General features: G+C 44.6%; 1 protein-coding gene and 1 long non-coding RNA gene across 2 annotated transcripts in view; both read right to left on the bottom strand.

Moving 5' to 3' along the window:
• The window catches only part of Ddx43 (DEAD-box helicase 43), a 35,174-nt gene extending 26,226 nt beyond the window's left edge, over positions 1-8,948 (bottom strand). Inside the window, exons 1-2 of the mRNA XM_028861460.2 lie at positions 7,925-8,948; positions 3,078-3,133 (exon numbers count right to left, since the gene is read on the bottom strand). Coding sequence (XP_028717293.1) covers positions 3,078-3,133; positions 7,925-8,324 — 456 coding nt within the window. The 5' untranslated portion in view covers positions 8,325-8,948. The remainder of the gene's footprint in view (positions 1-3,077; positions 3,134-7,924) is intronic.
• Positions 8,949-11,664: 2,716 nt separating this feature from the next.
• LOC119088428 lies at positions 11,665-12,531 on the bottom strand. The gene is made up of 3 exons (XR_005092098.1): positions 12,411-12,531; positions 12,120-12,297; positions 11,665-12,015 (listed from the first exon to the last, which is right to left on the bottom strand). It is a non-coding gene; the product is annotated as an uncharacterized LOC119088428 (long non-coding RNA).
• Between the last annotated feature and the right edge of the window lie 1,395 nt (positions 12,532-13,926).

Genomic DNA, 13,926 nt, shown 5'->3' with positions numbered 1-13,926 from the left:
GCAGATTTAGGTTTTCAAGGCTGGTGTAATGAACTAGGGTAGAATATAAGTAACAATTTATTACACTCCTGAGGATTGACTCCAGGGCTTCACTGCCAGGTAAGTGCTCTGTTATAAACCATGTCCCAGTCCTCTTTTTATTTCTTACTTTTAGACAGAGTCATGCTAATTTACCCAGGTTGAACTCACACTGTAGCCCAGGCAGGTTTTGAACTTGTGAACTTCCTGGGCAGATGGGTTTATAGGCCCACAGCACCAGGGCTAGCAAATGACACCTTTAAATGTACATTTATTAGATATGTATCTTGAAACTACTATATGTCAAGTGTCTTGGCTGGTTATTTAATGTTTGTCAACTTCAGGGTTTGCAGATATAGACAACTCTGTGTTAAGTGTTAAAATGAGACCATTCTAAGATGCTGGGAGGAGGTCCTAACCTGACTCACTTGAAGCTCAGCAGAAGTTGCCTAGAAAGAGACAACTACTGTGTGACCATGTTAGGAAGTAGATGGCAATCTTCAAAGAGTAGCAGGGGTTAAAAGAAGCCAGGTCAAGTGGACTATGCCGAAGAGTCTGGGGTTAGCAGGCTCAGATCCTAGCTGCCAGGGATAGTGTACACATGGAATCCCACCACTCACGGGGCTGAAGCACAGGAGACTCTGGAGTTAGAGGCCAACCTGCACTAAACACTATGTTCAAGGCCAGCCTGGGCTAAACATTGAGATCTTGCTTTAAGAATAAAAGGGATGGTCTGGTAGATGGCTCAGTGGTATTTGTTGCCAAACCCAGTGACCTGAGTTAGATCTCTAAGAACCACATACTGGCCGGGCGGTTGTGGCGCACACCTGTAATCCCAGCACTTGGGAGGCAGAGGCAGGTAGATCTCTGTGAGTTCGAGGCCAGCCTGGTCTACAGAGCTAGTCCAGGACAGGCTCTAAAGCTACAGAGAAACGCTGTCTTGACCGCCCCCCAAAAAAGAACCACATACTGAAAGAGGAGAACTGACTCCTGAATGCTTCCCTCTGACCTCTATGTGTCACAGGTACTAGTGTACTAATGCACACGTATGTAAATATATATATAAATTTATATGTAACAATAATATAAATAAATAAATAAATATAATAAAAATAAAAGGTCTGGTATGTAGTTCTGTGGTAGAATGCTTGCATAAAATACATACAAGACTGTGGGTTCAATCCCCAGCACCCCAACTAAATAGCTAAACAAAATCAAAGTCTAGGAAACCACCGAAGGATCTCCTGCAGGATTGTATTTAGGGAGACTCGTGGACTAGTGGAGAATAGTTAGGGGAGACGAGAAGAAAGGTGGACAATCAAGGGAAGATGAAAATCATGGCATTCCCCAGGGAAAGGACAGAATAGAGACTGACTCAGTGGAAGATGAGGATTATTTTCTTGGCCTGAGAGTTCAGCAATGCCATTCACTGTCAGTAAGATTAGGAACATAAGAACTGATTAAGGTTTGAGGTAATGGACTCACTCAGGGAGGATTTGGGCATGACAATATCCCACAGAGATTAAGTACTTATTTTCAAGGTAAGGAATTGATCTATGGGCTAATCTGGCCTTGAACTCAAGACCTTCCTGCCTCTACATCTTGAGTGCAAGAGCCTCTATATTGTTACCTTTTTTAAAAAAGTATATATTTATTCCTTGATATTCTCATACATTTACAATGTATTTTTTATTTTTAATATTTAAATTAAAATATAATTACATAATTTATCCCTTCCTTCTCTTCCCTCCAAATCCTTTCTTTGGCCTCCTCTAACTCCCAAATTCATGGCCTCTTTTTAATTATTGTCACATATATACATACAGAAACACAAGTATATCAATATAGCCTGCTAAGACCCTTTAGTGTTGCTTGCATATGTATCTGTATCTGTATATATATATATCTGTTTTCAGGTCTGACCATTTGGTATTGGCTAACCAATTTGGGGGAAAACTACTGTTTCTTCTCTTAGAAGTCATCTAGCTCTTCATCTAGGGGTGAGATTCCCCCTTCAAGTTTCCCCTTCCATGTTAGCATGGCTACTGGTGCCGTCATTATTCAGATCTTGTTTAGACAGTCATCTTGAGGTTTGATGGGTGTAACTTCCTGTAACTTCTAGGAGATAGAATCTCAGCAGACTTCCTGGTCCTCTGACTCTTGCAATCTTTCTATCCCCCCCCCACCCTTTGGCCATGTTACAGTGTACTTATATAATGTACTTTCGAGACAGAGTTTCTCTGTGTGCCTTTCCTAGAACTCGCTTTGTAGACCAGGCTGGCCTCAAACTCACAGAGATCCACCTGCCTCTGCCTCCCGAGTGCTGGGATTAAAGGTGTGCGCCACCACCGCCCGGCTACAATGTGCTTTTATCATATCCACTTACCATTACTTCCGTCAAACTCCCCTTACAAAGTTTTTTTTTTTTTGTCTGACTTTAAGTTTTTTTCTTGTTGTAATTTGTTTGTTTGTTTTTGAAACAAGGTTTCTGTATAGCCCTGGCTGTCCTGGAACTCACTCTGTAGACCAGTCTGGTCTTGTACTTGGGAGATCTGCTTGCCTCTGCCTCCTGATTGCTGGGATTAAAGGCATGAGCAACCACCACCTGGCTATTTTAATTTCTTTTTTAATGGTTTGTGCCTGGTGCCTAGGGATAGAAGAGGGTACCAGATTGAGGTAATGGACTCAAGCAGGGAGAATTTGGGCAAGATGAATATCCACAGAGTAAAAATGGTTGTTAGCTGCCATGTAGGTGCTGAGAAGCAAACCGAGGTCCTCTGCAAAGAGTAACAAGTGCTCTTAACCACCACGTCATCTGTCCAGCTCTGAGTTATTGTTCTTAAATGGAGATTGTATTTAAAGATTTAGTTTTTACTTCCAAGAGTCACAAACCCTACACCTAGAAAAGATGATAAAATTCAGGCAAATGATGGAGACTAGTCCTATGAAGAACTCTGGCCATCTGCTTCAACACCATGCTAAGCACCAAGCTGATGCTTGAGTCAGGTGCTCCTTATGAAAAGCCCTGCTCTCAGGGTTCAGGAACACAGGTGACTTACCTGTATTCTAGTGTTTGTTGTATTTTGGATTTCTCTAATTTTTGACCCACCACGACCTGTTTTTAAAAATAAAGAAATATATGATTATGAACTGAAATCAGTAAAAGGGTCTGTGCAGTTCCCTCAAAGGCCTTTATGTGTTTCTTCCCCAAATCATTCAAGGGAAGGTTCTAGGGTGCAGTAACACTTTCTGTTTTGGAAGGGGGAAGAGGATGACATTTCACATTTTTTGTTTTTGTTTCTTGTTTTCAGAGACAGGGGTTCTCTGTGTAATAGCCTTGGCTGTCCTGGAACTCACTTTGTAGACCGGGCTGATCTCGAACTCGCAGAGATCTGCCTGCCTCTGCCTCTGCCTCCCAAGTCTGGGATTAAAGGTGTGCGCCACCACACTTGGCAGGTATTTCACATTTGCCCATACTGGCTGTAAACTCAAGGCAATCCTCCTGCCTTTGCCTCCTAAGTGGTGGCATTTCAAGCACTGAGCCACCATATCTAGCTAAATCATTCAGTTTTTTAAAAAGTGGGTGGGCAAGGGAGGATGAAGTACAGCTGAGTGGTATAGCACTTGCCTGAGTAGCATACCTAAGACCCTTGGTATAATCCCTGACTGATAAAACAAGTTCAAAAGGTGAGGGGTTTGAGCAGGCATTCTTCAGAAACATTTAAATCTATAAGGTATCTAACACCTCTAAAGAGTATAACACAGACTGTAACTACAAGAAGATTACCTCTTAAAACAGGGTTTCCTAGTTAGGATTTCTATTGCTGTATCAAAACATCATGACCAAAAAGCAAGTTGGAGAGGAAAGGGTTTATTATGCTGCCAGATCATAGTCCATCACTGGATGATGGAAGAAGTCAGAACAGGAATTCAAGCAGGGCTGGAACCTGGAGGCAGGAGCTCAGGCAAAGGCCATGGAGGGGAGCTGCTTACTGGCTTGCTTGGGCCTTCAGGACCTGCTTAAGCCCAATCTCATATATACTCCACTTCAATTTGATAATAGATTGCTTCTGTGCATGTCCTACTTTATGACTTGGTAGCCCACTGTCAAACGTTCAGTTTACACTAAGGCCCAATAGTGGGCCAAGAGCTGTCTTTCAAAGGAGAATAGCCTGCAGATGATGGTAGAGCCATGCTCCAAAATCCCAAAGATCTCCTGTGATTCACCTATACGGGCTTGCCAAAGGCTCCAAACAGCATCCCTATCTGCCACAGACACCTCAAGTACCATACAGTCTGCTGGATCATATGGTCCAAGTGGTAGAGCAGCCTGCACTGCAGCCTGGACCTGTTGAAGAGCCTTCTCCTGTTCCAGGCCCCACACAAAGGTAGCAGCTTTTCGAGTCACTTGGTATTTGGGCTGGAGTAATAAACCAAAGCAGGGAATGTGCTATCTCCAGAATCCAAATTAACGTTGTGCTTCTTTCTTGGTGGTGGGAGGGACTAGCTGCAATAATTGAAGGAATATCTCTGCATGCCCCACACCACTGAACTCCTTAAGAATCTTATTGAGGTAGAAGGTCCTTGAATTTTGGATGGATTTATTTCCCATCCTCTGATATGCATATATGTTACCAATGAGTTCAAAGTGGTTGCTACTTCTTGCTCACTTGGTAGAATCACCACAATGTCATCAATATAGTTCACCAGAGTAATATTTTGTAGAAGAGACAAACAATCAATATCCCTACTAAGTTATAACACAGGGCAGGAGAGTTAATATATCCCTGAGGCAAAATGTAAAGGTATACTGCTGGCCTTGCCAACTGACAGCAAATTGTTTCTGGTGGTCCCGATGGACAGGCACCGAGAAAAAAAAATCAATCAATAGCTGCATACTATGTACCAGGAAATGTGTTAATTTTCTCAAGTTAAGGACAGTACATCTGGTACAGCAGTTACAATCGGAGTTACTACCTGATTGAATTTTCGATAGTCAACTGTCATTCTCCACAATCCATCTGTCTTCTGCACTGACCAAATAGAAGAGTTAAAGGGAGATATAGTGAGAACCACCACCCTGTATCTTTCAAGTCCTTGATGGTGGCATAATTTCTGCAATTCCTCCGGGATGTGATATTGCAATTCCTCCGGGATGTTACTATTTTCCTTAACAGAAGCAACTCTAAAGGGTTTCATTTGCCCTTTCAACCATAATAGCCCTCACTCTACAGATCAAGGGAATCAATGTGAGAATTATGCCAACTTCTAAGTACATTTATCCCATTTACATATTCTGCAACTAGGGAAATAACCACAGGATGATAACCACAGGATGAGTTCAGGGACCCACTGTGAGTCAGACATCAACCAAAACTCCATTAATCATATGACCTCTATAAGCCCCTACTTTAACTGGAGGGCCACAGTGTTTCTTGGGATCTCCAGGAATCAGCATCAATTCAGAACCAGTATCCAGCAGACCCCGGAAAGTCTGATTGTTTCCTTTCCCCCAGTGTACAGTTACCCTTGTAAAAGGCCATAGGTCTCTCTGGGGAAGAACTGGAGAAAGGCTAACTGAATGGAAAGCCCAATAATCTAGTAGTTGCTCAGTCCTAAGGCTAGGTGTCTCAGATGGTCTTCTGCATATGCGGGAATCCTGAAGAAGTCGGCTCCAATGCCAGTGAAGGAATGGATCTGCTGACAAGGAGAGGGCAAGCAGGCAAAGAATGAACACTTCCTTCTTCTATTGTCCTTATCTAGGCTTCCAGCAGGAGATGTGGCCCAGATTAAAGGTGTGCTTTCCGGCATCCAGGGCTGGATTAAAGACATGCCATCCCACCTCAAGATCCCAATCAAAAGCCTGTATCTTCCAGCCTCAAGATCCGGATCACAAGCATGTTGTCTTCCTGCCTTGAGATAATTTGCAGTACTTGGTATTGAACCAAGAGTTCTGTGCATGCTAGGCAGGTATTCTACCATGGACCCTTATCACTATCCCTAGAATGGCTATTATTTAAAGCAAATGCACATGCTTTTCTTAGGATCTGGTCAAACTGGAAACCTGTGAACTACTAGTATGACTGGAACAAACAAACAAACACCCTACCAACTAATCCAGCATTGCCGTGTCTGGGTACACCTGTAAAAAATGGAAGCATGGTGGCAAATATCTACACTGCTGTGCTCACATAAGCGCTGTTCACCAGTAAAAAGCTGGAAGCAACTCAAACATCACCAAGGGATAGTGGCTAAACAGTGGAAGAGATAAACAATATGGGACTAACTTTCAGTCTTAAAAAGGAAATTCTGCCTCCGCCTCCTTCAGCAAATCCTACCGGCGTGTGCCACCACAACCGGCTCTGAAGCCGGGCCTTTAATCCCAGCACTCAGGAGGCAGAGCCAGGTGGATCTCTGTGAGTTCGGGAGGCCAGCCTGGGCTACAGAGCGAGATCCAGGAAAGGCGCAAAGCTACACAGAGAAACCCTGTCTCAAAAAACCAAAAAGGAAATTCTGTCAGATACTAAGAAACAGATGATTGAGGGCATTATGCTAACTCACAGTAAGCAGATCACAAACATTAAGGTCTTGATTCTACTTGAGGATCTAAAGTCAAAAGTTCTGACAGCACAGAATGTCCATATGGAGGCACAGGAACAAGGAGAAATGAGCTGAGAAACGGTGTAGTTCTAATCATGAAAGAGCTGGGACACAATCTTCCGTTTATCATTAATACTGCACTGTATATTTATTTTTAAGTGTAAAAACAAGGTGAGGCTGGGTAGCAGATTTGGGGTAAAGTATTTTCTTAACCTTTATGAAGCTCTGGGTTCAATCCTGAGTACAACAGGAAGGAAAAGAGAAAGACAGAAAAGAAAGAGAGGGGGAAAGGTGAAGAAGAAAAGTAGATGAAGCTGGGCAGTGGTGGCGCATGCCGTTAACCCCAGCACTCGGGAGGCAGAGGCGGGCGGATCTCTCTGAGTTCAAAGCCAGCCTGGTCTACAGAGTGAGTTCCATGACAGGCTCCAAAGCTACACAGAGAAACTTTGTCTCGAAAACAAACAAAACAGAAGAAAAGTAGGCGAGAAAAGTCTGTCATATTTTAACACACACCCACACCCACGAATAAACCATATAGGTTGCAAAGCTAAGGATGTAGCTCAGTAGTAGAGTCTGCACCTAGTTATTTGGGATGCCCTGGGTTCAATACCCAGAATAAGAAAAATAAAGACAGTAGCATGCATGCCCAACAACAAGGTGTGTATTCCAATTCCTACACGTCATTGCTTCTTGTAGCCGGTCTAATTTCTATCACAAACCTATTAGCTCTCTGGTGAGGTTCCCGTTAAAATACTGGGGTTCTCGCTCAGATGTTTTGGGCATCAACCTTTGAAACGGAATCTGTCTACTAAGTAAATAGCCTTAAAACATATGATAAGTACGCCACAAAGCAGGCTTTTATTACTGAAAATATTAACTCCAAGGACCCAGAGAACAAAAAACTGTGATTGGAACTAGGAATTCACGCCAGATACTGAGGGAAACATCCCCATCACTGTAAACGCATCTCAGAAAAGCTGAAAATTGCACTTGGAAGACTCCCGGTGTGCAGCTTTCCGCCGTTCAATGGACCCAAGTTAAGCTAAGGCAGAGGCAGAGCCGAGGCTCTGACTTGACAAGACCGCACCCTCTGTCTGTGCTAACGTCCTCGACGGTGTCCGTCCAAAACAGCCCGACTTCAGCCCCGCGCTGCCGCTGCCCCTCTAAGGGGGAACCGGCAAGGCCCGCTCGTCAGCACCCCGCTTTCCCACGGAGACGGCGCGAGTCTTCCAGGAGGTTCTCTCCGGCACACACCCCCCCGCTCGCCCCAGAAGCGCGCCCCGCGCTGCCGCCAGCCCGCGCTCACCTATCACCGCGCCCACCACGTCGTTCTTCACCCCGAAGCAGAGCGGCGGTTCGCGGCGGCCGGCGGCCGTGGCCTCGGCGGCGGCACCCGCAGCGGCAGCGGCAGCGGCACCCGCGGGCTCTCTCCAGCCGCCGCCCGCCCTCCTGCTACCGACCCGGCCTCTCCGGCTCGGCTCCTCCGCCGCCGTCCGCTCGGCGCCGCGGGACCCCGTCGAGCTTCGCCGGGGAGCAACGCCCGAGGAGGAAGCGTTGGCTGCGGGTTCCCGCCTAGACATGGCTCTGAGGACACCCGCGCGTCGCACGTCGCACGTCGTCGTGCCCGACTCTGCTGCACAGGCCGCGGCGTCGGAGAAGCTCCGCTGCCGCCCGCGAGCTGGCCCGCCGGTCCTCGGCGCGTTCATTGGCCGTCGCGCCTCGGGGGGGCGGGGCCTGCCCGGTCTGGCCAATCGGCGCTCGCAATCACGCGGCTGGCCTGAACCTGCCCGGCTCCTGGTTGTCCGGCCTCGTGTCTGTGAATCCCTAGCCTGACGACGTCGCACCACGGAGCCTCCGAAACGATCCCAACCGTGCCTCGAAATTCACGTCCAAGCCGGGCTGATGGTGAGGGCTTGAGATCTGGGATAGGAGGGTCTGCGCGACAATGAATTTAAGGCCAGCCTGGCAACTTGATAAGACTCTAAAAATAAAAATAAATCGATGAAAGCTTTGGGAATACAGCTCAGGTGTGCTGCGCTTGCCTACCATAGGAGACCCTATGGTACAATCCCCCATTCCTAAGTAAGTAAAAGAATAGAAGCAAGACTGAACCACTCCCAGTTTTCAAGGATTCTGGAGCTGGACACACTCCTTCAGGGCTGGGCTAAAACCATAGCATCCCTGCTGGGATTGGGATCCTCGAATTGTCTGAACAGATCTCAGGTCAACCATCCATCAAACAGCTTAGAATCTTAGCACTAAGCCAGGTGGTGGTGGCACACACCTTTCATCCCAGCACTCCGGAGGCAGAGGCAGGTGGATCTCTGTGAATTCAAGGCCAGCCTGGTCTACAGAGCTAGTTCCAGAAAAGCTAGGGCTGTTACACAGAGAAACCCTGTCTCAAAACAACAACAACAACAAAAATAATTTTAGCACTATGCTTATAGGGACTGGGGGGAAAGTGTAGGATTGGGTCCATCCTGGATAAAATAAATTACAATTAACTATATAGTATTAGGTTTCCTGAAACTAGCTTTAATCCTCCTGCCTCAGGGGCTCAAGTGCTGGGATTACAGATGACTGTCATCATACCCAGATATAGGAGCAGTATCTCTTGATACAAGAATCTCTGGGGAAATGTGAATAAAGCCATATCAAAGCACCTTGGAACTACTGAAAACATTGAACAAAATCAAACTAAAATAAGCCAATCACAAAACATGTCTTGACTATGCTTGAAGATCTAAAGTTGCTGATGGCCATGTCAGAGGAGCAGCAGGTGGCAATTGACTTCAGGGTATCAGCCCACCTGGAGGAAAATCCTTGATGAGTGAATCTTGGATAGGCAAGGCCCTGAGACTACAGACCCTAGAGTGTCTTTGCTTCTGCTGTGTCTTTCACAGGTTTGCCCCTACCATCTTCCTCTAGTATCTGGCATGGTGTGAATGGGTATGGGGAGATCCCTACTACCTGTAATGTAGTGTGTTTATCTCTTGGAAACATCCCGTCCTACTGGGCATTTTTACCCGTGGATTATTGTGAGATGATTCTTTCCTAAGCTGTACTGTCTAATCGATAATAATGTTAGTTACAGAGTTTTGATGAATACAAATAAATACAAGGAAATGTCACACAGCTAAGGCCTATGAGATTCACCTAAGGAGCTGCATAGATCACAGTAAAGGTTAATAATTAAGGAAAACAATTGAGTCCCCAGGAGCCAGGCTGCCTCTAATCCTCTTAATGCTTAACGATGCAGTCACAGGTTTCAGTGTGCATCATTAGCTGAAACAAAGTCTTAAACTAACTTCAAGTTAGATCAGATGTCTTGATAATAGCTTTGAGATGAAAAACCCCAGAAAACAATCTAAAGTTCACAAGGACACATAGCTGAGTTATAGATTCATTAGGTTAGGGTAAAAAATACAAAGCAGCCCAATTGTTGCTAGCTGATGTACTTTCCTTGCTAGGTTTGGCTGGTGATCAAAGGTTATGATAAATTTCTTGTGCCCATTTTTGCCCTCAATATCCTGATAGAAACAACTATTGATGAGTGGTTATGCACCCCAAAGATTTAAAGTAGAGCTGACTGATTCTTTTTCGTATATAGAAGTTTAGGTTTGTGATTCCTTTAAGATTCCTTATAAGATTACCTTTTAAGTAATAAAGTAATTGTCCCTTTCTTTGTAACTGCAAAACTGCAGCTTGCCAGTAAAAGACTTGACTGAGAAAAGTATCTTGCTGGCCCTACATGGTTAATCTGTAACAAGTTGCTTAGGTATGAATGTATGTGGGTTTTTGGGATAATTTGTTTTTCACCTGTAATACATCAAATGTTTAATCATGTAAGGGATATGGAAAACATGCTGGTTTTTTTTCCCATTTGTTTTGTATTTATTGTAATCATTCACTTGAAAAACAGGATGTAACCACATTATAATTTTTATATTGCCTGAAAGATTTTGCTGGGGTATATAAGCTGTAAGAGAAAGAATAAAGATAGAGTTAACATGGGCTAGAAGGGGAACATCAAGAATGAGAGTTAGAAGGAAAATATCAAGAATGAGAGAGTTAAAATGAGTTAGAAGGAAAACATCGAGAATAAAGATAGAATTAGAAGGAAAACATCGAGAATAAAGATAGAGGTGGGTAGGGGAAGGCTGGAGGGGTGGGAGGAGGAAGAGGGGGATCTGTGAATGGTATGTAAAATGAATTTTAAAAAAATCTTAAAAAACTAAAAAAAAAATAAAAAAGATAGAGTTAGAAGGAAGATATCAAGAATGAGAGAAGGAAATCACCAGGAAAATAAGGAATAGAGAATACAGAAGAAGAATAAAGAAAAGGTCTGAAGAAAACAATCAAGAGAGTATGTGTCTTTTCTGTGACCTCCCTCAGATAAAAAAGTCTAGTATGCCCAACTCTGTGGATTCCCTAGAGCCCTGTGCTGCTGGAGGCTGGCCCCAGGCATTGATATAAAATAATAAATTCAAACAGCAAAGAATGGGGTGTGGGCACAGGATAGCAAGGAAAAGTGAAGAGTAGAGCAACTCTTGAGTATATTCATACAGTATAGATCCTTCATCTGAAAGTCATTTGGAAATAACTTTCCTGGGTTTGATGTGCGAACACTGATGAGGGATTGTGCATGGGTGCTCATGAGAGGTTTTGTTTAGCAGTTTTCTTGCCATGCCTTTGTCTGGTATTGGCACTGGTAATGATGCCTCCATAGAACCTTTTCCAGAAACCAGAAGCAGAGAGGCATTTGCTACCTCCTTTGAGAAGGTCCAGTGTCTTCCACTGTAACAGATGTACTGCTCTGGGATGGGGAGGCTGTCCACCTTAGTGAGGGAAAGGCTGCTGAGTAAACAGGAAATCTTGAAGATTCCCAATAGGGAGTAGAGGGAGAGGGAAGAAATAAATGAAATCAACAGTAATTCTAGGTAACCGCAAGCTTCCTGCTTTTCTGTACTTTTCACAAAACAGAGCAAATGCACTTTTCCTCCCAGATCTGTGTCACTAAACCGTGTGTGTGTGTGTGTGTGTGTGTGTGTGTGTGTGTGTGTGTGTGTGTGTGTGTGTTTGGGGGGTTAGGGAAGGGTGATAGGGGGAGACAGAGGGAGTAGACTTACCTAGGAACAATTCAATCCATGATTTGGGAGGGCTTTCACTAAGCAAGTAGAGAATACTTCAGACTGAAAGGCTTTTGGGTCCATCCACCTCCTACTTTCTCCCTCCAGATAGTGGAAAGGATGAAGACTAAAAGGAGGGGCAGGATACCCGCTCAATTTTAACCTAACAAGCCTTCGGAGGAGTTTCCTTTTTTCAGGTAGAAAGTTTACACCCTCTTCTACTTTGCTCTGGTGTTCTCAGAGGTGTCGACAGCAGTGATTCCAGCCTCTGCATGGAAGGTAGAAGTGAAATACACACACACACACACACACACACACACACACACACACACACACACACAAAGATCAGTGCCTTTTCATCTTCTGCCTCACCTGCCTTTGTCTGCTTTCTTTCAGGGATGCTCCGGGACTAGATTCTCTGAAAAGCTTCCAAGGATGTCAAGGCTTGGAGGCAGTTTAGTTGTAAACTTGAATCCCATTTACATCAGACTGGCATCTGAGCCACAGCAGGAGAGGGCAGCAGAGCACCCCCTGATTCTCAGAGCATCCCCTGGAATTAGTTAGAAATTGATGTGTGAATTCAGCCAAAAGCCTGACTGGGAACATCCCCCCCCCTCCCGCCCCCGACCCAGGCCCCCCCCACACACATAGGGGTTCACTTACCACCTGTAACAAGGGAGCTCTTTTGTTGGGTACATGCAGCTTGCCAGGCTTCTCATTTAATCCTTTTAAAATTCCCACAAGTCCTAGCTATTGAGGAAACAGAAGCAGGAGGATTGCATGTTCAAGGCCTTTAATTCCAGCACTCGGGAGACAGAGGCAGATGGAACTCTGTGAGTTTGAGGCCAGCCTGGGCTACAGAGTGAGTTCCAGGACAGCCAGGACTATTACACAGAGAAAACCTGTCTTGAAAAACCTAACCAAACCAAACCAAACCAAAAAGAGTCTGGCTGGGTGGTGGTGGCACATGCCTTTAATCCCAGCTCTCAGGAGGCAGAGCCAGGCGGATCTCTGTGAGTTCAAGGTCAGCCTGGTCTACAGATCAAGTTCTAGAGCAGCCAGAGCTACACACAGAGAAACATTGTCTCAAAAAACAAAAAAGAGAGAGTGTATTGCTCCCAAGATTTCTAGGCCCATTTATGAGATTCAAGTGTTATTTTTGAGTGTATATAACCTTAACTTCATATATTTAGTATCTCTCCATTATCAGACAACATCAACTATAACTCCTCTGTTTATAGTTTGTTCTTTCATTTTATATTTAGAGAGGATACGTCTAGATGTTTTTATCTTTTATATATTCTTTGACAATTTTATGTATATGTTTACTTGGATCACTCTCACTCTCAACTGTTGAGTCAGAATCCTGCTGTGTAGCCCTGGCTGATCTAGTCTGCAGCTTAGGCTGACCTAGAATTTGATCAATCCTCCTGCCTTGGCATCCCCAGTGTTGGGATTACAGGTGTACAATACCATGGTTGGTGACAAAAATTTTAATTATTAACATATTGTGCTTTTGTGGCAACAACTTTGGGGAGTTCTTTGGAAAGGTCTGTTTACCTTCAAATCACATAATGATTGGCCCAGGTATCCCTCCAGGGCTGCTTTAAAAATATAAAATTTTGCTTGGAAGGCAAAGGCATCATTACAAGTTCACGTTTTTCAAGGCTGTCTCATGAACAGAAAAAACAATGAAAAGAAATCTATTATTTTCTATGGACATTACCTATGACAGACATTTTCTAAATATCCTGTCATCATTCTGATCCTCTCTCCCTTGTCCCACCCCCATCCTTGAATACCCGTTTTCACGAACCCCAGCGTTCCCCATCTTACTTTCTTTCTTTCTTTTTTTTTCTCGAGACAGGGTTTCTCTGTGTAGCTTTGGAGCCTGTTCTGGAATTCACTCTGTAGACCAGGCTGGCCTTGAACTCACAGAGGTCCACCTGCCTCTGCCTCCCGAGTGCTGGGATTAAAGGCGTGTGCCACCACCGCCCGGCCCATCTTACTTCCATATCACAAGGGTTCTATTGCCCTCCCTTCTCATCTAAAGGGTCCTGTTCTGCTGTTTGGTCTTCCCTAGTTTCCTGCCATCTCTAGTCTCTCCCTCGCACATAACTATGCATACATACAAATTAGAAGCTAAGATCTGCGTGTGAGTGTGAACATGCACTGCTTA

This window comes from Peromyscus leucopus, chromosome 7 (genome assembly GCF_004664715.2).
Source record: "Peromyscus leucopus breed LL Stock chromosome 7, UCI_PerLeu_2.1, whole genome shotgun sequence".
NCBI classification, from domain to species: domain Eukaryota; kingdom Metazoa; phylum Chordata; class Mammalia; order Rodentia; family Cricetidae; genus Peromyscus; species Peromyscus leucopus.
The sequence above is the reverse complement of the archived record's forward strand: the minus strand, read 5'-3'. Positions and strand labels throughout refer to the sequence as shown.